General features: G+C 41.9%; 1 protein-coding gene across 1 annotated transcript in view; it reads right to left on the bottom strand.

Moving 5' to 3' along the window:
• Positions 1 to 1,783: 1,783 nt before the first annotated feature.
• The window catches only part of LOC139477341 (cell surface glycoprotein 1-like), a 65,057-nt gene continuing 39,118 nt past the window's right edge, over positions 1,784 to 27,722 (bottom strand). The window contains exon 9 of the mRNA XM_071259894.1: positions 1,784 to 1,881. Coding sequence (XP_071115995.1) covers positions 1,784 to 1,881 — 98 coding nt within the window. The remainder of the gene's footprint in view (positions 1,882 to 27,722) is intronic.

Genomic DNA, 27,722 nt, shown 5'->3' with positions numbered 1-27,722 from the left:
ATTTAAAAAAAGAGACCTCAGGCTATGAAGCTTACCAGATTTTTTCTTGAATATCATATTATGTGAGATGAGGTGAAATGGGGTTTAACGTGGCGTTCAATCTTATTGCAGCGACGTGCATGTGTATGTGTGGCTGCTTGTACTAGTCCGGACGTTTGCTGGTTTTATAGTGCTAGCCCACTGAGATAACATGCCGCAGTTAAACAAGGATACCCCACTCACGCACAGTATACTGACACCGACCGAGCAGTCCTTGTTTTAGCCCCTTCATGTCGAGCGTCAGGCAGAGTAACAACAAGCACCATATTTTAACGGCTGTTGGTCTGACGCGGCCGGGGTTCGAACCACCGACCTTCCGCTCACTGGGCAGACGATTTACACCACGGGGACTTCAAATATCATAACAGATCGGAACACACGGGATAAGCGGGGGATATTACAGAGAGTGTGAGTGAGTGAGTGTCCTTTAACGCCCCCTGGAACAGTATTTCGGTTATACCCCGTTTTGTCAGCGTAAAGCAGGAGAACCCGAAGTGATGCTAGTTTTAGCCATGATCAAAATCATGGCGTATTCGGGATTCGAATCCAGGATCATAGGATACTGGCACGACTAAGGGACGCAACTGTGTACAGCGAATTACAGCGCCTTACACGACTGGGCCACCCGTGCTCTCTCGACGAGGTTTGAGGGTCGTAACTAACAGTAAAATACTCAAAGCCTGACCTCTACTTGAGTGAGTCCCGCTGTTTACAATAAGAATCACGTGTACGTTGCAATGTGCATATTGTCCAGCTAAGGTAAAACTGGGGGACCAGGCTGGGATTTCCCCTGATCTGCGGTAACGCTCAACTGTCTGGGGAATGTCCTCCCTATGTTTGCTGTCTGTCTGAGATGGTATAACCCCATTATTTTACCCATATGTTAAATAAAGCGGCTTTAGATTAATTCATGACATAGTCACTGAGTGATTGAAACTTGGCAAGGAAACAGACTCACCATTGTTACGTAAGTATACGAGCTTGCCTTTCAGGGGAACGGCCTCTGGGTAAAGTGCATGTGGACATACACCGAGTATGATAACACGTCTCCTGTTGAATGAATGAGTTATTGAATGAAGATTGGCACCTATGTGGAAGTAGTACGCCTTTCAATCTATGTAAAGTGTAGCAGGGTCTGACACATGACACAACCAGGAACCATTCCACTGCAGTGACACACCATTAGTCCGAACCATTGTAAGGGACACCTCTGGGACACCGTCTCTGGTCAAACACCTCGGGGACACCTTCTCGGGGACACCCTGGGACACCACCTATGGGACATATCCTCTGGGACATATCCTCTGGGACACCGCCTATGGGACATATCCTCTGGGACACCACCTATGGGACATATCCTCTGAGACACCACCTATGGGACATATCTTCTGGGACACCACCTATGGGACATATCCTCTGGGACACCACCTATGGGACACATCCTCTGGGACACCGCCTATGGGACATATCCTCTGGGACACCACCTATGGTTCATCCCCTCTGGGACACCCTCTCAGGGGCACCTCCTCTGGAACACCATATCAGGGACACCAACTCATCTGGGAAACAACCGCCACTGGGACTCTACTTCATCTCTGACACAACTTCCTCTGGGACCCCCGCGCTACTCCTCTGGGACACGACCTAATCAGGGACACCTTCTCTTCTCTACTAGGACTACCCTTCAGGAGAGTTTGGGGTGTCCAAGATGGTTCTATGGGATACCGTTTCCTCTGCAATACCTTCACTGCGACACCACCTCTGGGACTCTCAACTGTGACACCTTTTTCTGGGAGACCTCTTGTCCCCTGTGATCCCGATGGGACATCTTCATGTCCTCGTCTTAAGATAACATATACTTATTATATCATCATGTAATGAGAAGATGGATGAACGATATGTCACTTATGCGAGTCGACGTCGACACTGAGGGAGAACAGGTCTCAAAACCCCATGATTGTGTTAAAATACAACACCTTAAAACAAAATTCACTCACTTAATAGATGCATGATGAATAATTCCTATAATAGGCATGGTCAATACCATTTTATTCGCTAGAAGTCATTTAGGTGGTGATATATATACTTGCGAAGCAAGCAAAGGGATCTTGCCCTCTTACTTGACGCACATCGTACAGTCTCATCTCTGTTAATAACACTGCTTACTTTAAAGGGAGTCATCGAACCCTCCTTCAGTTCGTGGCTTATTCTCATTGCACACATTATGATTACAATATCGCGGTATTTCTATCCTCACTGTATTTGTTTTAGATACAGTCAAGTCTCGTTAATCCGACATCGTTGGTTGCACATGATTGTGTCGGATTAACGAGTATGTCGGATTGACGAAATTAAGTGATTTGTGATCGAAAATCGGACGTCTTCGCGATAGATAATAACCGTGTGTATCTTGTAATAAAATCATTAAAAACGAAACATTTATATTTTTATGTTGTTTATTAATTCATTTCTTAATTTATAATTAATGGCATTGCAAAAATAATAATAATTTTCCCATTTATACATAACAATAGAGACATTACTCACTCAATTTATCACATCAACAACACACGTTTCCTCGTGTAAATGCAAGTGCTACTGTCTTAACAACTTGCTTCATATACTTAAGTGAGTGAGTGAGTGAGTGGGGTTTTACGCCGCTTTTAACAATATTCCAGCAATATCACGGCGGGGGACACCAGAAATGGGCTTCACACATTGTACCCATGTCGGGAATCGAACCTGGGTCTTCGGCGTGACGACCGAACGCTTTAACCACTAGACTCCCCGACCGCCCCGTCATCTACTTAAAATAGTCTGTCATTGTTTTCTGTTTCTCACATTTTGACGGCACATTTCTCAAAGACCCCTGAATTTTTGTAATGAAGTCCAAGTCAGTAACGGAAAACACATCCAAGTGGTGTATATACTACCTGGTAGTTGTAACACTGAGGTGTTCCGAAACGGAATTCAGTGTGACGTATGTAGGTCACGTGTTACTCTAAGTCTTCCTGCCCGGGGATGTCGTTTGATGACTTCCTTTAACCATGTCGCCCGCTTTCATCGGGGTATTGAGAACGGGTGGGAGAAACGTGCTGTATAGGCTGGGTACCTCCCCGAAAAGTTCTCAATCCATTATAACGTGTTCAACTACAGCTTGAACGTTTTAGGTCATGTTTCAATTAGGTCATGAATGATTCATCCTTGGTTCAAGGTTGATATAAATCAGAAGGAAAGACTGAGTATGACTGATAATGTTTTTCAACTTTACACCGCGAACAGTTGATTAGTTAGCAGACAATGACTCATATCGCCAGTTAAAGAGGGGTTACAGTTGGGCTATTTGGCAGACCCGGACAATTTGAATTAAAACACTTCACCGCTTATCTCAAGTTTCATGATCGGGATCAATCTCGCCTAATTGCATAAACACAACGTATCGATTTCACAAAAGGCACTAATTATAGCGTCTAGACTTACACTGGAAATAGACACCAGGATGTGAATCCTCGTCTCCCGTAAAGACCATCTCTCTAAATCTCTATCTGGTGTTTGGCCTGTCTAGACATTTCAATCAATGCGTTGTGTGAAATGCAGTCTCTTTATACTTATAACGCGATTGAGTTGGATATTAAAACGCTTTTGCGACAAGTAAATTGTCGCTGGAATGTCCTGGGTCCCTTTTAACAACAATGCAACCTTAGCATAAGTCGAGGATATGCATCTACCTTTTGCGACTTGATACTGCTGTTATACGAGAATATGTGTTATTAATAACAGGTCCTCGTTCCCGAAAGCGATCTGGCCTCCATTCTACACAGCGATCGTAGCGCTGCGACTGTCTTAAGCCTAAGTTACCTACTACGTTCTTTTTGTGAAACTGAACCCAGGTCCCCCTTCCCGAAAGCGATCTTCTGGGAGATACGTTCGTCTTAGCACTACGCTCGGTTTGTGAAACTGGACCCGGGTATCCTTCCTCAAAGAGAGCGTTGCACTACGACTGTCGTAAGTATGGGAGTTACGTTCATCTTAGCGCTACGCTTTGTTTGTGAAACTGGACCCAGGTCCTCCTTCCTCAAAGAGAGCGTAGCACTACGACTGTCGTAAGTATGGGAGTTACGTTCGTATTAGCGCTACGCCGTGTTTGTGAAACTGGACCCAGGTCCTCCTTCCTCAAAGAGAGCGTAGCACTACGACTGTCGTAACTATGGGAGTTACGTTCGTCTTAGCGCTACGCTGTGTTTGTGAAACTGGACCCAGGTCCTCCTTCCTCACAGAAAGCATAGCAGTACGACTGTCGTAACTATGGGAGTTACGTTCGTGTTAGCACTACGCCGTGTTTGTGAAACTGGACCCAGGTCCTCCTTCCTCAAAGAGAGCGTAGCACTACGACTGTCGTAAGTCTGTGTTACTTATGGGAGTTACGTTCGCCTTAGTGCTACCATCTCTTTGTGAAACAAGACCCAGGTCCTCCTTCCAGAAAGACATCTTAGCGCAACGATTCTTATCCCAGTTTTATGCAAATTGTGTGAGTGGCGGGTGCTACCGGTAGGGCAGAACATGCTACCCATTTCGCAAACACCTGGCGTCATCACTGATTTTCAGTTATCATTCATATAATTTTCACCGAGATTTTGCCTTTTACGGCCAATGGAATCCGTTGCCCAACAATCGAGATTTATTCTCCGGTGACGTTTCATATTTGTGAGTGACGGGGTTAACGCCGCTTTTAACAGTATTCCAGTCATATCACGGCGTGTCAGCTTAATGTGGGAGGAAAGCCCGAAGTGATGCAGGTCTCAGACGTTTACCACTTCGGTGAAACCCACGAGCACGGGTATGGTGCTGTCAAGCCTAGAAACATAATCGGGGTGAACCGGAATTCGAACCCACAATCATAGGTTTCAGGCGTGCCCAAGGAATGCAACTCTGCACAGCGAATCTCGGCGCCTTAGACGACTGGGCCACCCATTCCCCCGAATGTTATTTGAAATAGGACATAGGGGTTCGTTCCAAAAAGCTACGGCTGTCGTAACTCCCACACCTTAACATAAATATATGAAAGTCGTAGTGCTGAGACCGCTTTGTGGAACAGGTCCCCGATCCTCATGTAGTAACAAGGACCGGTGGGGTAGCCTAGTGGTTAAAGCGTTCTCTCGTTATGTCGAAGACCCGGGTTCGATTCCCCACATGGGTACAATGTGTGAAGCCCATTTCTGGTGACCCACGCCGTGATATTGCTTAAATATTGTTGAAAGCGGTGTAAAACAAAACACACTCATAGAGTAACAAAGCCATCTTGGGGCTACGGCGGTCGTACGTCCATGTAATTTTACTGAATTACGGCAGGCCACAGCGAGGTCGCTTTTCCAGATTCAGTAACACAATCAATCAGTCCACCCTTAAATGTCCCAACGAGTTTCAATATGTCCTGCTTCCAACTGAATCAAATGAAACCTTGACTTCTAGTATTTGTCAGAGTTGTTTTATTGGTTTGTATCAGTTACAACTATTCTGATTGGTGTTTTTGTAATACTTGCTGAAGAACCGTGATTTTACAAATGTGCCAGAGGTTAATTATCACATAGTTTTGTTTGTTTGTTTGTTGTTTAACGCCCCACTCAGCAATATTCCAGCTATATGACGGCGGTCTGTAAAATCGAGTCTGGACCTGACAGTCCAGTGATTGACATCATGAGCATCGATCTAATCAATTGGGATCAATGACATGTATCAACCAAGTCAGCGAGCCTGACCACCCGATCCCGTTAGTCGCCTTTTACGACAAGCATAGTCGCCTTTTACAACAAGCATGGGTTGCTGAAGACCTATTCTACCACAGATCTTCACGGGTCTATATCACATAGTGGTTGGGAATGCCCAAGGGCACTGTAAAGTAGATACCAGGTAGGTTTGTACGACATTTTATCCAAAACCCTAAAATGTTAGAAACAATAAGATGATCTGCAACCTGACCCCTGACATCTTGTCCACATCTTATGTAGGTCATTATTGTGTCTGATCATGTAATGATGTATGCAAAGTAAGTGATGTGCAAAGTTACGTCCCTTAGCGGCCCAGAATCCGCTGACTGTGGGTTCGAATCACACTAATTATGACCTTGGTCTTTCAGCACTATGCTGTTACTGGGTTTCGCCATGGTGGTAAATGTCTACGTTTGTTTGTTGAAACGCACACACAACAGTTGCCATTTTGTGGCATGTCAGACATGCGTTTTGTTTGTTTGTTTGTTTTGTTGTTGTTGTTGTTGTTGTTTAACGCCGCATTCAGCAATACTCCAGCTATATTACGGCGGTCTGTACATAATAGTCTGGACCAGACAATCCAATGATTGATATCATGAACATCGATCTACGCAGTTGGAATACGATGGCATAAATCAAACAGGCCAACGAGCCTGACCACCCGATCCCGTTAGTCGTGATACTGTGTGATAATGTGTAATATTGTTGTGACACTGTGTGATAGTGCTGTAGCTTTGCTAAAAGCAGCGTTAAACCCGACCACCCTATCACTCACTCACTCACTCGTACGAGGCGACTAAATGGTTAGGACGGTCAGACTCGGGGACTTGGTCGATTGCGTGTTATGGTATCCCGACAGCATACACGAGACCATTCGTCACCACTCGCCTCTTTCCGTAACCTGCAAGAAGACTCGCCCCCCTATCGATGATGAATGTTATGTGCGAGAAACCAATCAATCAGAATGCGCGTATGATTTCAAGTTCTTCGTCAAAGAATCCCTCAGAAATAATTTTTGATTTTACATATGTCTTGAATCTAAAAATATACCCAAAGCACAGTTTAATGTGTTCAATCATACTGTATAATTCCGCATGTCCATATGTACTTAAAATTGCATCTGAAATATATATAATAAATGAGTTGACAAGTATTTCAGGTATGCCCGTTTGCGCTACGAAGGAACCCGGTCGCAAAAAGGCCACGAGAGGGGCACGAGTCCCTATTCGGCTTGTCCCGGAATAACACGAGTTGGTCACGAATGGCACGAGACGTTACTACTAATATTAGATTATTGTTTTCCCCCTATTCAGCACTCGATTATTACTACCCGACTTAATTTAGTATTTATATTCCTGACTACGTCGTTAACCAGCCAACTAACAAAACATAGCATTGCCGATTATATTTACTGGCCCTTCTTGATACAATGTACTGTAAATATGAAAACTGCGCAGTAGATATATGTCTTTCCTTGCAGAAATATGCACAGACAAATTGCCATATTTCGCACGAAATAAGAATGCGACCAAGCGCCGATGAGTCTTCTGTCTGTTTCACGTGAATAACGCCGACAGATATATATTTGCATTTATGGGCTTAATGAAAAAATATCCCAAATAAAGGCAGAACGCCGTATTAAATTATATCCCTCCCAGACGCTCCGCGGTGATAATTCTGACCACGCGCAGTAATACCGGTTAAGTGATGCGGCTATTCGACTTCTGAGCGGGAATTATATTTGATGAGTATTGTATTCTAGAGAGATTCCTCGCGCTGTCTTAAGGGATAAAAATCAAACACTGGCACCATTTTATCAATAACCAAACCGGGTCTCAATTTTCGCCAGTAAAATGTTTCCCAAATCCTCCTTGATTTGGTTGTCTTCATATTCAGTCTGCAAGGTAAACAGAGAGGCAGGCTAATGGCGAAATGTTCTCGTAGTCTCGACGCAGGATTAGTTCATATGAACATTTAATGCACATGGAGTGATGATGCTTGTCTCCTTAATCATGTCACGATTTAAATACTCAGCCATTGTGAAAGAACACTCGTCGGGTTTATCGCCTGTCCTACGGACATGTAGGCAGGTAAAATATATCAGGTAGACGACAATTGTTGCCCAAGCGGATTCAAATCATTTTTTGTTGTAATTCTAATTTTTAATTGTAATTTTACGTAAACACTTGAAATAAGATACGTCTTGTTGAATGCAAACGATTCGTTGTGGAACACGCACAACGGTTGCCGTTTTGTGTCATGTCAGACACGCGAAACAGCTACAGTAAACTACGGTTATAACGAACTCAAAGGGACCGCTTATTTTACTTCGTTATAACCGTAGTTCGGTATAAACATATAAAAAGCATATATACAACAAATGGCAGGGACTAAAAAATAAGTTCGTTATATCGGTCAGTTCGTTATAAGTTTGTTCGTTATAACCGTAATTTACTGGAGTTTATTTAATTGAAACTTATTTATTCATTGTTTAGGTGTTTATGTAGTTTCTTAAACATGCACTTTGTAAAAACGTACTTTTTATATAATTGACAGTTTTGGTGAATAATATTTGTTTTGCAGCATCAACACATTGAAAATTGGACGTCATTCCAGAAAGTGCGCAATCAAATCATCCCCAGACCGACAAGGGATTAAATGCCATTTGAATGTGAAACAGGCGAAATAAATCGAATGATTATCAATTTATGTACATTGTTTCAATATAATATAAAGGGTCATTAGAAAGTCACATTATTGTAATGTTATTGTCCACGGCGTGAGATTGGACAAGGCAAACAGGACATCGAACATGGAGGAGAAAGGTTTATTCGGTGTAATGAAGGCCCAGACCTAGACTTACATCTTGTCTATTAAAGGGGCGGTGGGGTAGCCTCGTGGTTAAAGCGTTCGCTCGTCACTCCGAAGACCCGAGTTCGATTCCCCAGATGGGTACAATGTGTGAAGCCCATTTCTGGTGTCCCCCGCCATGATATTGCTGGGATATTGCTAAAAGCGGCGTAAAAGCATAGCTACTCCCTAGTCTCTTGAATAAATCATTTAAAAAAAGAAGAAGTTCTTTAATTATCTTAATAGGTCCCAGAAACTCATTTCATCTTAAACTGCACTTTTCTGGACTTGCCAAATATTATAAATTTCCTTGGGATATTTTGGAAATTTGTTTTCAGTGTTCTATAACAAAAAGCCAGGACCCATTGAACACAATTATAGAACATTATCAAACACAGACTATATAATAACAATCCAAACAACGTACTGTGTATGACAACTTGTGATGGCGCAACAAATTCAATTGTGAGGAACTTATGACAGAAATGAATATTCAGCTTATTCATATCATATTGCTATTTATGACGCAGAAAGGCATTAAAGTGAGTGAGTGAGGGAGTTGGGTTTAACGCCGCTTTTAACAGTATTCCTGAAGGCATTAAAGACAGATGTTGACAGGTTGTCTGAAAAGTTTATATTGTTTGAAATCAAATCAGAAGGCTGATAAAAAAATATGTAAGTATACATGGGTGCTTTATATAGATTCTTGAAATCAAAGACCACAAAATAAATTTAAGTTAAAATGTACACACTTCGCAATTAAGACCTAATAATACAAATCGGTACTAATTTTCGGTGACAGGCATTTTCTAGTTTTCAGAATGGACAGTATCTAGCAAGATAGTTTACCGGATATCTGCTTCTATCTCTAGATATGTACACTTAAAATTAGTGGGGGGGGGGGGGGGGGGGGGGGGGGGGGCGTATATGGTGTGTGGTGTGGGGCGTATATGGTGTATGGTGTGGGCGAATAACGTGCGTGGTCTGAGGCGTATACCATGTGTGGGCGTATATGGTGTGTGGAGAGGGGCGTATATGGTGTGTGTTGTGGGCGTATATGGTTCGTGGTGTGGGGCATATATTGTGCGTGGTGTGGGGCGTATACCGTGTATACGCCCCGCACCACACACCATATACACCACAGACCACACACGGTATATGCTCCACGCCACACTCGATATACACCACACAGGGTATACGCCCCACATCACACCCGCCCTATCTGTATCAGTAGGTCTTAATTGAGTAGTGTGTACATGTTAACAGAGACCATACAGTATATTTACACTCACGCGTCACTACACTAACGCACACACATTGTAACACACCCACTCACACTCATACGGGGCGTATATGGTGTGTTTGGGGCGCATATGGTTCGTGGTGTGGGGCTTATACCGTGTGCGGTGTGGTGCATATATCGTGAGTTGTGTTGGGCATATACCGTGTTTTGTGTGGGGCGTATATGGTGTGTTGTGTAGGGCGCATATGGTGTGTTTTGTTGTGTGGGGCGTATATTGCGTGGGGCGTATATCGTGTGTGGAAGAGTTGGTGCATGGGGGCGTGTTTTGAAGGATCATGACAGGTTTAGGACCTGTCTTAAATACTTTACCAGATACCTGCTTTTTTTGGTTTGGTGTGTGGGAGAGGGGGAGGGGGGGGGGGGGGGGGGGGCAAAGGACGCGTGAGCGTAGTGGGGTTGGTACAGAGGAGGTACGATACAGAGTGGTAACGCCCATTGTTATGTAAGTGACTGATGTAATGTGCCATGTCAGCAGTTCCGGAATAATGAGGCCTCTGTCTGGAGGGTAACGTTAGGGTATATCCACATCACACGGTAACAGAACATCACTCACGGACTATTGATAGTCTTACAATTACTCTTACAAATTGGATGCCACAATCGCACTTTCCCCCTGAACAATAAACAATGACACCTTGCACACTCCTCCCCATAAGCATAATAAACCCATTGTTTAGGGGAATTATTTTATCAGCAAGTTTGACATGAATACGTGCAGGTGACAATGACTTTCCGGCAACTAAACAATCCAACCTCACAAAGACCAAATCATAAGACGAGCTTAAAAGACTTGTAAATGCATCTACCCATAATAACATTATACACAGTGAACCCCATTTGTCATTCTGGGTTGTATTTGTCGTGATTTGGAGGAGACTATCTGTTTAAACACACACACACAATGCTTGGCCTGTTTATCGGTCTATAGGGACCGTCACAATTTCGGTAGATGCAATTTACCTGTGACGCATGCGCATGTGCATTGTGTGATTCTGAAGTTATGTAGGTATAAGGAGATAATAAATATACATTTATCTTCCTTGTATATTGGTCACACGATCCCATACTGGGAATTAACCCTGAACACAGGCCTCCGGTGACACACTACGCGTCTTTGTATATAGTGGTTGGGGTTATTGCACGTTTTATATTGGGGATTTTGTTTGTTTTTTATTTCTTTATAAATCTATCAATGTCATTTTATTTGTTGGGAAGTACAGTCATGTGTGAGCAATTTCTGGATAACTGCTGTTTATTGACAATGGTTTTGTTCTTGTTTCTTATTAAGTGTGTTTCTATTAGACGGTATCAATATTTACATATTTGGTAGATTTATACGAACGTTTAATCAATAGTATTGTCTATGGTGACAGATTTCTGCCATTTCGCAACTTAAATTGGCACCTTCGCGTTCTATTGCGAAGGCAAATAAACGATGTGATGCATGCGATGACTCGAAGACGCTATGCGACGACTTGGAGACGCGTTGCGATAACTCGATGAATCGATGCGATGACTCGAAGACGCAATGCGATGACCCGAAGACGCGATGCGATGACTAGAAGACACGATGCGATGACCCGAAGACGCGAGACTCGAAGACGCGATGCGATAACTCGAAGATGCAATGCGATGACTCGAAGACGCGATGCGATGACTCGAAGACGCGAGACTCGAAGACGCGATGCGATAACTCGAAGACGCGATACTCGAAGAATCGATGCGATAACTCGAAGAATCGATGCGATGACTTGAAGACGCGATGCGATGACTCGAAGATGTAAAAGCGATGACTCGAAGACGCGATGCGATGACTCGAAGACGCGATCCGATGACCCGAAGACGCGAGACTCGAAGACGCGATGTGATAACTCGAAGACGCGATGCGATAACTCGAAGACGCGATGCGATGACACGAAGACGCGATGCGATGACACGAAGATGCGATGCGATGACTTGAAGACGCGAAACGATGACTTGAAGACGCTATGTGATGAGTCAAAGACGCGATGCGATGACGCAAAGAGGTGACCCGAAGATGAGATGTGAAAATGCAATTATATTTCACTAACATCGCGTGACTGTGCGTTTATCATGAAATTAACTGCTTGACAGATTTGTTTCTTTGCTTCTTAACGTCGCACTCAGCAATATTTCAGCTATATAACGGCTGTCAACATTATAACCGAAGACAATCAACCAAGTCACCAAGTTTGACCCTGCACCCGATCCATTTAGTCGCCTCTTACGACCAGCATAGGTTGCTGGGGACCTAACTTCTTACCCAGCGGAGTTGACCACGCCCCCAGCACAGAATTAGTCGTCGTTTTATTTTAACGATATCCCTTATACATCTTGTCACATGGTACACTAACGAAGATATTGCCCATGCCTGGAGTGACATGTCGACTGTATTTCGCCCACCATTGTCACAACAGTTCTAAATACATTCGGACCGCCTCCGTGGTCTAGTAGAGCGCCCGCCAGGGGAACGGAAGGTCCAGGGTTCGATTCCCGGCCGCGTCATACCAAAACACGTTAAAAGATGGTACTTGTTGTTACCATGTCTGGCGCTCAGCATTAAGGGGCTAAAACATGGACTGGTTTACTCGGAGTCAGTGTATTGTGTCTGAGTGGGGTATTCATGTTAAACTGCGGTATGGTATCTCAGTGAGCTAGCACTTTTAATCGGCATCAGTCCTAACTAGTACAAGCAGCCACACAAACACACACATGTGCATGCACGTCGCTATATAAGTGCAATAATCTTGGATGCGACGTTAAACCCCATTTAACCTCACCTATAAATACATTAAAAATATTCAGTTATGTTTTTCTATCTTTCACGTTTTGATCTACATGTCACAGGCAATTGCTCTGTGCAAAACATATATTTAGCATGCGCACGTTTTTTTTCTTGAAAGTACCCTGTAAATATCGATCACTTTGATGAAAGTCCCGCGTGCTTGAAGTTGTCGGACAAAATGACGGTTTACGAATCAGTTAGGACCTAGTGATTGGTCAGTGTAGTTTGATTGACAGGTGACGATAATCGTCTGAATCGTTGAACGTGAAGGTAATAAATGCTGAATTCGTGAAGCTGCCGTGTAGAAATGAAGACGCCTACATTGTTTCTGAAATAAGGGGTTATCATTGGATGGTGGGAACGTGTTAAGACGTTTGTTTGTTTGTTGTTTAACGTCGCACTCACTACGCTTACAGGTTCGTTCAAAGCTGCTGAAGTGACGATTTGCTACACTGCTATGTTTGTTTCGTTGTTTAACACAACACTTAGTATTATTCCAACGATATGACTGCTGTCTATATAATTTACTCTCGACCAGACAATCCAGTGAGCATCGATCAACACATTTGGTATACGATGACATGCATCAACCAGATGGATCACCAGATCCCGGGAGTCGCCTCTTGCCACAAGCAACTGTTGCTGAAGACCAATTCACGGGGACTGATAAATGGAGTCACTAGTCAATGTCATTTTAACCGCCTCCGTGGTCTAGTGGTAGAGTGTCCGCCCGAAGAGCGGAAGGTCAGGGGTTCAATCCCAAAAGACGTTAAAAGATGGAACTTGTTGTTACCCTGTCTGGCGCTCGACATTAAGGGGCTAAAACAAGGACTAGTCGGCTTGGAGTCAGTATACTGTGTCTGAGTGGGATATTCGTGTTAAACTGCGGCATGGTATCTCAGTGAGCTAGCACTATAAATCGGCATCAGTCCGGACTAGTACAAGCAGCCACACACACGTGCATGCACGTGGCTATATAAGTGCAATAATCTTGGACGCGACGTTAAACCCCATTTCACCTCACCTCACCTCAATGTTTATTTTATGCCTTGAATGAAGCAGTTAGCATGGGTATAATCAACATCTTTTATCAAAATAATTTTTATCTGATTGACAGCAAGGTAAAAGATATAAAACTGACGAATACCCTGACCATGTCTCCATTGTTTGATTCAAGTAAATCCGGGGTAGAATAGGTCTTCAGCAACCCATGCTTGCCGTAAGAGGCGACTATGCTTGTTGTAAGAGGCAACTAACGGGATCAGGTGGTCTGGCTCGCCGACTTGGCTGATGCATGTCATCGTATCCCAATTGCGTGGGTCGATGCTCATGACATCAATCACTAGATCATCTGGTCCACACTCGATTATTTACAGAGTGCTGTAATATATCTGGAATATTGCTGAGTGCAGCGTTAAACAACAAACAAAAAAAGAAACAAAATGATTCAAGTAAATGATGCGATTGGACCACGCGTAACATCCAAAGGTTGTGTGGGAAATCCATCAATATTTTAGGGCCGCTTCATTTACTTCATCTTTCAACACCATCATTTTGTCTTTTTGTCATTTTGTTCGGTGCAAGCAAACACCTGTTATCCTTTGAAGCAATTAAGGAAACACGAGGATTGCTGTATATTTCTCTAGAAAAAGAATACCGGCAAGAGACAAATATGCAGATGAGCTTTGTTTGTTGTTTAACGTCGCTGTCAGCAAAATTTTAGCTCTTTCACGGAGGCCTGAAAATGATCGAATCAGGGCTCCATAAACCAATGGTCGACATCATGACCAACGTCGCACACCATCGGTGAACGAAGACCAACAATCACCCAAGTCAAGATTGGAGTAGCTCATCGTTGATTACACACCGCTAAATGTCACATTTGAAACACCACGCGCTCATTGTTAATTAAACACGGCTAAATGCTACATTTAAAACCTCACGCGTTCTTCGTTGATCAAACACCGCTAAATGTTACATTTGAACCTCACGCGCTCATCGTTGATTAGACACCGCTAAATGTTGCATTTACAACGTCACGCGTTCATCGTTGATTTAACACCGCTAAATTAAAACCAGAATAGGTTTATCTACATTCTATCATAGACTAAGATGCGCATTTTCAAACCGACTCTTTTTCTTGAGAACATATGCAATGCAGTGATGCAGTCAGAAGTATTTATCGCTAATTAAAGACATTAAATTTATTATAATTAGCAAGTATAATTATATCATCCTTCAGTGTCGTGAAGAATTCGGGCGTATTCTAACCCGGAATTCCAACAGGGGCAGCTTAGCGTTACAACTGGTATATATAGCTTAAACTATGAACATCTTGCCTATTTCCGAAACAGATAACGCTTGTGCTTAATGTGCTTGGATACAAATAGATGAACACAATCTTCAAAACAGCTGCTAATCGGTATTTATCATTGTATCACGAAATGCCAATTTGCAGTCAATTTTCCAATCAGTGTAATCAAGTTTCGTATTCTCGATAAATCTAGCCCGAAAAGATTACATGGTTGAATAAAAAAACTGTTTCGACTTATCACACGACACTGAATACTGCTATCAGACACACACTGAAAACGACCGCCCGCCCCAGAATCTTGGTGAATCTTCTTAAGATTAGAACATGTTAAAGACAAGGTATATGGTAAAAGGATATTTTTGGCCCTTGGGATCTGATTAAAAAATGAAAAAAGAAATATGAACAGTTATGTTATTGTTCAGATATGTTTACATGAAAAACATGTGTTTACATGTGTTTAAATGTGTACACGTGTTTACATGTTCATTTAGACCTAGACCTCTTGTGGTAGAGCGCCAGACCGGAGAGGGGAAGGTTCGGGGTTCGATCCCTGGCCGCGTCATACCAAAAGACGTTAAAGATGGTACTTGTTGTTACCCTGTCTGGCGCTCGGCATTAAGGGGCTAAAACAAGGACTGGTCGGCTCGGAGTCATTATACTGAGTCTGAGTGGGGTATTCATGTTAAACTGCGGCATGGTATCTCAGTGTGCTATCACTATAAATCGACAATAGTCCGGACTAACACACACACACACACACACACACACACACACACACACACACACACACACACACACACACTAACACACACACACGCACACACACACTAACACACACTCACTAACACACTAATACACTATAGCACGTCGCTATATAAGTGCAATAGTCTTGGACACCACACATTTCACCTCACCTCACCTCACCTCACCTCACCTCACCTCACCTCACATGTTTATTTGAACACTCGCATGTTTCTGGTTCATAACAACATTTAAATACATTGGTGAGGCCACATGTGTCAAAAAGGCTGCTGTTGGCTTTATTCTAGGACTTGTACATGAGCAAGTCTTTGATCCAAGCTGACCCTTTTTAGGAGATGAAGAAAAAACAAAACAATCATCTTCAGTCACGAATTTGCTCATACTTAGATTTTCAACTTTTAGCCATTCCTTTGCACTTGATAATATTTAATGCTGTCTAAAACATGCTAGTTGTCAACAATTTGAACATGTACCGTTACAATTTACGTTTTTTCCTAAGAGCAAAATTGGCCCTTTGAATAGAAAATATTGTCTTTCCTGGTTTTGCTCTGTATTATTTGGCAACTGATCAATAAGAATGACAACAGTGATTCTCAATGATGACTGGTCAGTTGAAGATATGATTTAGTGAGTGAGTTTTGTATTTAACTCCGCTTTGAAAGGTATTCCAGTTATATCACGGCGTGTCAGCTTAGTGTGGGAGGAAAGCCCGAAATGATGCAAACGTGTACCACTTTGATGAGTCCGAACATGACGTAACAGTGCTTCATTGTTGAGAAAATACGATATGACGTCACCCACTGTTCATGACGCCACAAATTGATTACATTACGTCATCTGAACAAAAGGCAGCCTTCACATTCGTCACCACTCGCCCCTTTCCGTAACCTACAAGAAGACTCGTCCCCCTATCGATGAATGTTATGTGAGAAAATACGACAAACCAATCAGAATGCGCGTATGATTTCAAGTTCTTCATCAAAGAATCCGTCAGAAATAATTTTTGATTTTATATATGTCCTGCATCTAAAAATATACCCAAGACACAGTAAAGTGTGTTCAATTACACTGTATAATTCCGCACGTCCCGATGTGATTTAATTGCATCTGAAATATATATAATATATGGGGAAATATGTGTGAACCATTACGCAACGAGTTTTAGGTATGCCCGTTTGCGTTAAGACGGAACCCGGTCGCAAAAAATGGCCATGAGATGGGCACGGGTCGCTATTCGGCTTGTCCCGGAATAACACGGGTTGGTCACGAATGGCAGCCTTCAGGGAAGTCTCCCCGTATGGTTGCCATTTCATACGCCATTCCTTCATTCCCTCTCCGTATCTAAGGATTGAAGTTGTATTTGTTGACGTTCATCAGCTGATGAAGACAGTGCCTCCCTCACGTGAGCAAATGCCATGATGCAACTTTTATTTCAAGTGAATGACATTGCCGTAGCCGCCATTTTCTGCCGTTTGGAAAACCAAGGGATGTCACTCCAAATGGAATGTTTGGGGCGGGTGACGTCACGACGTCACGACTCTCCGCGTTGTTTGCTTGTTGTTTTACGCCGCACTCAGCAATATTCCAGCGGTCTGTAAATAATCGAATCTGGACCAGACAGTCCAGTGATTGACATCACGATCTCCGCGCTCGCTTTAAATAATTAAAGTCGGATGTTTAATGGATTGTTTTGCTATGACTTATGTATCTCTCAATATAAGATTGACAACGTAATCACGTGACATACTGACGTTCATCGGGAAATGAACGACAGTCAGCTTGGTAGTGTTCACCTAGGCGAGGTCACCCGCTACTGTCAATATCAGAGAATAACCTAGTAGACTATAAACTCGGAATTACGGATTTTTTTGTCCCTCGTGAATGAATGTGTTGTAAGTCCCTCGCCAGGCCCGGTATAATCCGTAAGTCCTTATCGCCCTTCACCTTATTCTCTAAAAAGATACTGTATTTGTTTAGGAATAGACAAAAAATGAAACCATTGTTAAGTCACACAATTCTGCGAGTATTATAACAATTGTACAGTAAGACTTAATAGAAATGACGAATAGTGCGCACAATATCTGCGACAAACAATGTCACTGACATTTAAATAGAGACCATACAAAATTTGAGGAATTGTGGATTATCTGGCCCGAGTGTATTAATGTTGAAATTTCCGAGCCGTGGCAAAGGGAAGATAATCCACAATTTTGATTTGCGATTAGCTTATTCTATATATTACCCACAGGGATTTTTTAAAGGAGGAGGAAAAATGTGAGTTTGCTGATCTCAAATAGAAATTATATCACGCTAAATCGTTTGTGACGTCTTTAACAATGGATGACGTCACCTTCAATTATTTATATGACGTCACACTACCATGGGCCTCTTCACAAACATTGAATAAAATGGAACAATTGGCGACTAGCCAATCAGAATGAAGCAAACAATATACACGTAAGGCTCTGTGAGAATATCTGATAATTTTACCCATGTACATACCACTAGTCAGTCAATGCCCAAAAGTAGAACTTAAATTACTTTTAAATCAGGGTGCCGTTGTACAAAGCGACCTTAGCGCTAGGGTGATCGTTACTCCCATACCTTAACACAGACTTACGACAGTCGTAGCGCTAAGGTTGTTTTGTACAACGGCACCAGGATCTCTTTTCGAAAGATCATGTGAACCTCCCAAATTTCAAAAGATCTGTTCTTGCCTCGCTTCGTTGTGGATCTTTGAAGATAGAGGTTGAAAGTTAGAGGCAGATTCAGTAAGCCGCCCATCCCAGTTGATAGACGCTATTGTTGGTTGGTTGGTTGGTTTGTTGTTTAACGCCGCAATCAGCAATATTCCAGCTATATGACGGCGGTCTGTAAATAATCGAATCTGGATCAGACAATCCAGTGTTTAATATCATGAGCATCGATCCACGCAATTGGGATCGATGACATGCATCAACCCAGTCAGCCAGCCTGACCACCCGATCCCGTTAGTCGCTTTTTACGACAAGCATATAGTCACCTTTTACGGCAAACATGGGTTGCTGAAGACCTATTCTACCCCGGAATCTTCACGGGTCAGACGTTATTGTATATTCTGTGTCGACACTCCTGAAGACGAGAAACACTTTCTGCTTGATTGTCCCTTAAAGGACGTTCAGTGAATTACCAAACGTATTTTCTATTAACGGCAATCGTGGTAACATAACCTATGACATGACTTTTCTAAAAGACCCCAACATTGTATCACGTGTAGGTAATATGTGTTTGTTCGCAGAAAGCTTTATCATAATTTGATTATCACAATACAAATTTTCTCCCTTTCGGTCATTTCATTTGCATGTAGTTTGATCTATAAATGTAAGGTTACTAGTTCAATTCTGTTTGTTTTCATGGCAAATTACAGGTTCAAGTACTTTTTTGAGTCCCATCCACTCAGCCACCGAGGCTTCCAAACTTTGTGCGCTAGTGATTAGTGCCTCGCTCTTGGAGCGTGGGTTCGAATCCCGGATGGAACTCAACCCCCCCCCCCCTCCTCCCTCCCCCCCCCCCCCCCCCCAAAAAAAAAAAAAGTACTAAAATCTGAACTTTACTAAAAAAAGTGTTATCCCAAATATAACATTTGTTATAGTCAACATGAGGCCAAAGTTATAATATACTCAGTGACATTTTCCCGAGGCAAGAGAGTTAAATGACTTTAAAAGTCCAGTTTTCACCCTTGCCGAACCAAGCTGGAATTCCTGGGATTTCAATCAGATTCCATCACTTGCATTTGTTTCAAACAAAATGGCGGCGTCCATTCAAGACGATGTGATCGATAATCAAGATCTATATTGTGATAAAAATGGGTCTTACATCGCGAAGTGCATCAAATCACGCGATCACCTTGATCAAAAACATGAAAAGGTTTGGACAACGATTTTGCGGTGCACATGCTTTGCAAATCCTGCAGTCAACCGAAATCTGCACGACACTTTACGAACCGGATTTCGATTTCGTTGCGCGATTTTGATTAGACTATACATGGACTCGTTAGTTCAGCCAAAATGTAACTCCATAATACCAGCCTAGTTCGGCAAGGGTGGAAACTGGACTTTTACAGTCAGTTAACTCGCTTGCCTCGGGAAGATGACTCAGTGACAAATAGTGACAGTATGCACTGACACCCATGCCCCTATTGATATTTGGGGCAATACTTGTTATTCATTTCACCCTTATTGTGGGGAACGGTTGGCCCAGTCGAATAGGGTTAGCTGTGTTGCGTCCTTTGGGCACGCCAGAAACCTATGATCGTGGGTTCGAATCCCGATTCGCTCCTATTATGTTTCTAGGTTCGTCAGCACCATACCCTGGCTCATAGGTTTTAGCAAAGTGATAAACGTCTTAGACCTGTATCACTTCGGGCTTTTCTCCAACATTAAGCTGACACAAATACTATTCAAAGCGGCGTTAAGAAACCCAACTCACTCATTTAACATTTGCCAATGAAATACGTACTGTTTTAACAGCAAATATGTAATATCTTTTCACTACAGTGAAGTAATATTTTCTGTCGTAACTGTTTTCAACCTGAGTAAAAAATACCATGGATTTCGGGGATGATAATGATCTCACTAAGAAAAAACGTCATAAATAGAACTCGATACCTAAATTGGCCTTGATCCGAACTATTGTTTATGCCAAAACAGTTAAAAACAGAACTCTGATAAATCGCTCTTATTCAGAGAGCAATGTCCTGCTTTTATAGTTATTATATTAACAGGACATGTTTGTTTGTTTGTTGTTTGAAGTCGCACTCAGCAATATTCAAGTTTTAACAAGGCGGTCTGTAAATAATCGAGTCTGGACCAGACAATCCAGTGATTGATGTCATGAGCATCGATCTACGCAATTGGGATACGATGACATGCATCAACCAAATCAGCGAGCCTGACCACCTGATCCCTAGTCCTGCACCATGACCGTGGAATATATTTATTTTATGAAAAAATAATAATCTAGAAATGCATACAAAAGCAAGTTTAGCCAGCTCAAGCTAGCTCTTTTCCACTGAAATCAGCATAGGGAATTTTTTTTATTTTTAGAGTCAAGAAGGATATTGTGTAATATAAGATTTCAGAGACTAAATGTTAGTCTACCTGATCCCTTTAGTTGCCTCTTACGGCAAGCATGGGTTGCTGAAGACCTATTCTACCCCGGACCGTCACGGGTATCAAGATTCTACGTAGACTTTCTGGCATTCAGAAATAAGAATTACGTAATCATATATTTGCTGTGACGGTGAAGCATCGTTGGCTGGGGCAGTCCAAGGGAAGTAACTCTCCCTTTTTACATAATCACGCTCGGGTGATTTCTTGAGAAACGAGGAAATGGTATTCACAAGGATGGTCGACGGCTCCTGAGGTAATTATCGCTTACAAAATAATGACAGATCTCGTAAATGACCTGATTTGCAGTCACCTTATAAACTTTGAAACTCATTATGGGACGGCGCATTGATTTACCTGCCACATTCAACAAGTGTATTATCAAATGAAGCATCGTTGTCTGTGCAGGTGATATATCCTTATCAATCGTACGTAAAATCGCACGTTTCTCTTGTTGGACTTCAAACCAGGAGATAAACAGACTGTGTAGATCTGTTACCTGTAGATTTGACTGGCATAAAATGAAATTGGAACTCTATGCCACCAGCGAAGATTATGAGTGAAGTGGCTTTGGCGGAGTAATAATGGTGACACACCCAATAAAAGCCTACTCCACGAAAGGTTAAGTTTAATGCAACCCCCTCTATAAATTGGTATGATACATTGACTGACAACGTCCTACAGAAACCACGCCTCATTTTTTTTCTCTCTCATAAACTCAGGCTAGAACTATTAAAAAATAGCTTGTGACATCGATGGTTTACTTTAGTATGAAAAGAAACAAGCGGAAGTTACAAATATTTGAATCTAGGGTTAGGGTTAAAATTTGAAGGAGTGATTATGGTCAGAATTTTTTCTGAAGTTGAAGAACATAATTAAAAACACACTCTGTTCGTAAATTTGTTTCATGTTTTCTCTTCATACTGCATTTTCACGTGGGCTTGATATATCCCAGGGGGCGGTTGGGTAGCCTAATGGTTAAAGCGTTGGCTCATCATGCCGAAGACCCCGGTTCGATTCCCGACATTGGTCACGATGTGTGAAGCCCATTTCTTGTGTCCCCCGCCGTGATATTGCTGGAATATTGCTAAAAGCAGCGTAAAACCATACTCACTCGCTCGCTCACCCTGCATTTTGGAACCTAACCGTTGATTTATACTGTCAGAAATTGAAATGGCCAGCTGGCCTGTTTGAGAGAGAAGTAGACAACTCTATTCTGAATTTGTTAATGATCACATTGGGTTTTGATCAGAGGCATATGTCATTGTTATTTGAAACCTCTGATTTACTAAAAGGACAAGAGTCAAGTATGTTCCGAGGTCATGTGTATGGTTGTGAATAATGGTGTTATCAGTATGAATAAACAGATTACGGTATTCCATGTAATAAGCGACCTGCTCTAATGAGCGCCCACAACGATATTTGCCAATATATTGGCAAGTGAACAATCCTAATCAGCACCCATTTCGATTGATCAATGTTTATTTATTCGTGTATGGTACTCACTCGTGTGTTATATGCACCCTTAATTATGGGCAATTAAATTCTGGAAAATATATATCTGTCGTGTATAATAAGCACAGACTTTTCTTTTGTATCATTTCAGGCTGTCAGCATAAACCATGAAATTTACGATCTTTCAACTCATCAAACTTTTTCTCATCAAAATTATATTCTAATAAGAGCCCCCTATTTCTAATTTTGAGAGGGCCATGGGCGCTTATTACTTCGAATACAGTATAGCAGACACAATTATATGTTACAATATTACATTGGAATGCATAAGTTTGTTTGTTTATGTGGCCCAGTCGTCCAAGGTGCCCGTTTCGCTGTGAAGAGTTGCATCCCTTGAGTAAATCAGAAGACTAAGATTGTTTCGAACCCCGGTTGGCCCCAATTATGTTTCTAGCTTTGTGTTTCTATCGTGCCCCTTGGTTTCACCAAAGTGGTAAGCATCTGAGACCTGCAACACTTCAGGCTTTCCTCCCACTTTAAGCTGACATGCCATGATATACCTGGAATACTGTTCAAAGCAGCGTTGAACCTCACTCACTCAAGTAAAAGTACTACATGTACAAATATGTCAATCTCATTAAAATCGGATCTAAGTTCTCGTTGCCGCTGAACAAAGATCTGAGGATATCCCATTATGGGTCACACCAGAATGACCTTTCGCGAACTTTGACCAATCACTGAAATGACTAACAAGAAGTCGACATCAGCCAATTAGAAAGCAGCTTTCTCGAGCTTTACGGCACTCGTTTCAACCTGGCGACTTCTATTTCAGACTATGCTTGAAAAATATGGTGACACAGTTCTCGATTAAAATTTTGAAAACTGAACAAACAAACATTCCGGAATGTCTAATATATGGTTGAGATTGTATGGCAGTGCTACCCGCGTACTGTGCAACACCTCCCCCATTCAAATGCTTATCCCACGGAAGCGAGAGATAGACGATAATTTTTACGGAATCAGTCGTAACTGTCTTTCGGAATACCCTGTGTTAACGTTTTCGAGGTTGCATGACTAGAAAACATATTCCGAATGTCACTTCATGATCTGGTAAGCGACGCTTTCATTGGTTGGATGAAAGGTCGTTCTGATGTGACCCGTAATGGGATGTCCTCAGATCTTTGTTTAGCGATAGCGAGAACTAAGATCTGATTTTAATGAGATTGACAAATATGTCAAATTCTATTATCTGAAACTTTATTTGTTTGCAACAGAAAAGCAGAGTAGGTTTTCTTTAAGACATTAAGTTTTATTAAAAACAAACATGTTTGCAGGGCATTGAACTTTCTTAACCCAGTTTAGCAAATGCCATGGTAAGAGACCTTAAATCAAGCTGGTCGGGTTGTATAGCGATTTAGTAAGTGACCTTAAATCAAGATTGTTGGGTTGTATAGCAATTTAGAACAGTTTAGTAGGTTTAGGTGGATAGAGTCCATTGCTCTCTCAGTGTCACCATGCTCAGTCTCAAGTATACATAATATAAATTTTTCAGATTAAAGGCACATAAATCTGCAGTTGAATTGCTAAAATTTTCCAAAAAAAGGAAGGTTAAAAGTTGTTGAACTGAATTAAGCTGGGTCATAAAATAACATTTGGTTGAAAAATGGATTTTTTTCCTTTGGTTTAACATCCCGGTGCAGAGTTATGCCCCTTAGTATCCAGGCCGCATTGTGTGTATGGGTTTCCAGTTTGAATCCCAAGTCACAAGCTGTAACCACCTGATACACATCTAAGGCAACACTTTTTCTAATGTGTTGGTTAACAGGTTTGTGTTCCTGAGCCCAAATAAAAATAATCTTCAAGTGACGATTCGCTCTGCAGAGTTCCGTCCCTTGGGCACGCCAGAAACCTATGATTATGGGTTCGAATCCTGGTTTGCCCCAATTATGTTTCTAGGTTTGTCAGCACCATACTAAACTCACTCACTCACTGCCAGGTGAAATAAAATATATACATGTACTTGAAAATTGAATTTGACAAGAAAAATAACAAATTTTTCAAAACGTTAATCGGCTGAAAACACCTGCGAAACACTGCAGACTTGAGGTTAAAACACAACTATGACACCCGTTTAATACATCACCATAGGATAACTATTTCTTGTTTGTTTCATTTTTAGCCACCATCAAACATGGGTGTATAATTACTTTTGCTGGGCAGTTACTGATGATCTTTTGAATAATAAATGATCAATTGCATGGTATGTGTAGTTTCTTGTGACTGCAAACTCCCTTTGAAAAGAACAAAAGCATACACATCTTACTGTAAAACTGGGGGCACGGGTGGCCCAGTCGTCTAAGGCGCCGCGATTCGCTGTGCAGAGTTGCGTCCCTTGGGCACGCCAGAAACCTATGATTGTGGGTTCGAATCCCGGTTCGCCCCGATTATGTTTCTAGGTTTGTCAGCACCATACCCGTGCTCGTGGGTTTCACCGAAGTGGTAAACGTCTGAGACCTGCATCACTTCGGGCTTTCCTCCCACATTAAGCTGACACGCCGCGATATAACTGGAATACTGTTAAAAGCGGCGTTAAACCAAACTCACTCACTCACTCACTACTGTAAAACTATTAGACACCCTGCTCTTGAAACATAGGGGCTGTTGGGTAGCCTATAGTGGTTATAAACCTATCACCGTGTTACCCCAAATTGCATTAGGTTCCTGACAACCTCGGGTGAACCTATAGTAACCAACTCATCTTCCAAACATAGGATTTGAAGTGGTTTTCATCCCAACCTAGGTTTTGAAATGGGTTTCTTTTAAACCTGCTTTGAGGTTTAGCATTTCAATTGTAATACCTAGGTTTTACAGTTAAGGTTTTATAAACTTGCCTCTTGATATGAAAACAATTGTGTTTGATGATTGGTTAAAAGTTACGTTTTTTTTGCATGAAAATTCCATGACATGAATTGAATCTGCAACCTCACATGTGGTGTTAAGTTTTGTTACCCATTGTTTTCCCTCTGTAGCAGGTGATGAGAAGTTGTTCAATTTTACTTGTCATGACTTTAGCTGGTCCATGCTGCACATGTTTTTTCTCTTGCATGTTTTGATATATTTCCTTTTATACCATGACACACTGTATTGTTTCACTATAAGGTATGTCAATGTTTTCTTATTTTTTTTATTATTTCTTGCATTTAAACAGTTCATAATGTAGCTTTTCCCTCACTCAAGGTTATACATTTTCAACCAAAACCGAGGAGGCGTGTTTTATCCTTTCCTTTTTTTTTTTTTGAACTTATACAATTTAGAGTGAGTGAGTGAGTATGGTTTTACTCTGCTTTTAGCAATATTCCAGCAATATCACGGCGGGGGACACCAGAAATAGGCTTCACACATTGTACTCTTGTTGGGAATCGAACCCGGATCTTCGGCATGACGAGTGAACGCTTTAACCACTAGGCTACCCCACCTCACCGTTTTGTATGAATGTTTAATTATTGGTATTTAACTTTTAAACTATTTTAATCACAAATGTATAAAATGTTTATGACAAAAACACCATCTTTTCTATTGGTAGCAAATGTTTTTGAGTAAATGAATAAATATGTAAGTATTTATGTATTTCCCTTTATTTCTAATGTGCCGTTTCATTTTTGACGTTAGATAAAAAATTGATGTCGTTTTGCAGTTCAGTGAAGGAAGTGGCAATACCCGTCATCCATAAGCAAAATATGACTGGATGTCGATTTTGTTACTCGATTTAGATTGGACTATGCATAGACTCGTTAGTCCAGCCAAAATATAACTCCATAATTGCAGCCTAGTTCGGCAAGGGTGGAAACTGGACATTTTGACATTAGACAAAAAATTGATGTTGTTTTGCAATGCAGTGATGGCTCAGTTCAGTGAAGGGTGTGGCGATACCTGTAATCCATAAGTAAAATATGACTGGTTGTAAACTTTGAATAAATTCACGTTTTTCTTGATCGTAAACACCATCTATTGGACCGTTTGACTCCTTATCTAGGATTTGTGTATTCATCGGCTTGGCTTGTGATTAACTAAACATGCTGTAAATATTGAGTGCGAGCGCGAATTAAATGCAAAAAATGAGTGGTCTTTGTTTGCAATGATGAACTTTGCATTTGTCGTTGGATTAAGGTAAGGATATGTGTTAATCTAATGGGGATGGGGTGGGGGAGATTTTTAGTCTTTTTTTTTGATTAGGGGTCAGCAGTCGTATCAATTTGGAGATGAATTAATTTCAAGATTTACGTCGAATTAGGATCCGTTTTATGCGACAGTTTGAGTTGCAAAGTGAACACAAATTATTTCTAGCAGTCATTCTTAAATGGAAAGGGAACAAATTATTTTATTTTCTGGAGTGGAGTCGAGTTAGAAACCTCCTTGTACCTGGCCAGGTATGTGCTGATAGCTATTTTACCACAATGCTGGCCTCGTTGCCATAGTAACTTTTTGTCCCTTTATATTGCAGCATTTACCCAGTGAAGTTTCATTGGCTATATTATCATCAGCCTTGTCAGTTTGGAGTCCTATTTCATTCTCAGCTCCCTGGGGGGTATACATCTCAAGCTGCCTTATTAGGTGCTGAGATGGTTTACAGTCCCTTACCATCTCATCCAGTGTTATGTGATATCCCTCTCCATTTCCGTTATTGGTGTTCACATAATAGGCCGTCACTGTTACAGCTAAAATTATAATCAAAGTCAATATACGTTGTATCTTCTTATCTGAGATCTTCAGCGATCAGATGGTCAGGCTCGGTTGATGCATGTCATCATATCCCAGTTTGCGTAGATCAATGCTCGTAATGCCAATCATTTGATTGTCTGGCACAGATGCCATTATGTACAGGTGGCTGTCATATTACTGAGTGTGGCGTTAAACAACAAACGAACCAAGCAACATGTCTAAGTTACAACAAGGCACACATAGCGCACATTCTCATTATTCCCTGCAGTAGAGTCCATGCTTACATTGGACCGCCTCCGTGGTCTAGTGGTAGAGCGTCCGCCCGGAGAGCGGAAGGTCCGGCGTTCGATCCCCGACCACGTCATACCAAAAGACGTTAAAAGATGGTAGTTGTTGTTACCCTGTCTGGCGCTTGGCATTAAGGGGCTTAAACAAGGACTGGTCGGCTCGGAGTCAGTATACTGTGTGTGAGTGGGGTACTCATGTTAAACTGCGGCATGGTATCTCAGTGAGCTAGCACTATAAATAGGCATCAGTCCAGACTAGTACAAGCAGCCACACA

Source organism: Haliotis cracherodii, unplaced genomic scaffold (assembly GCF_022045235.1).
Source record: "Haliotis cracherodii isolate W230 unplaced genomic scaffold, xgHalCrac1.p SCAF_33, whole genome shotgun sequence".
Taxonomy (NCBI): domain Eukaryota; kingdom Metazoa; phylum Mollusca; class Gastropoda; order Lepetellida; family Haliotidae; genus Haliotis; species Haliotis cracherodii.
This window is presented reverse-complemented; position numbering and strand designations above follow the sequence as displayed.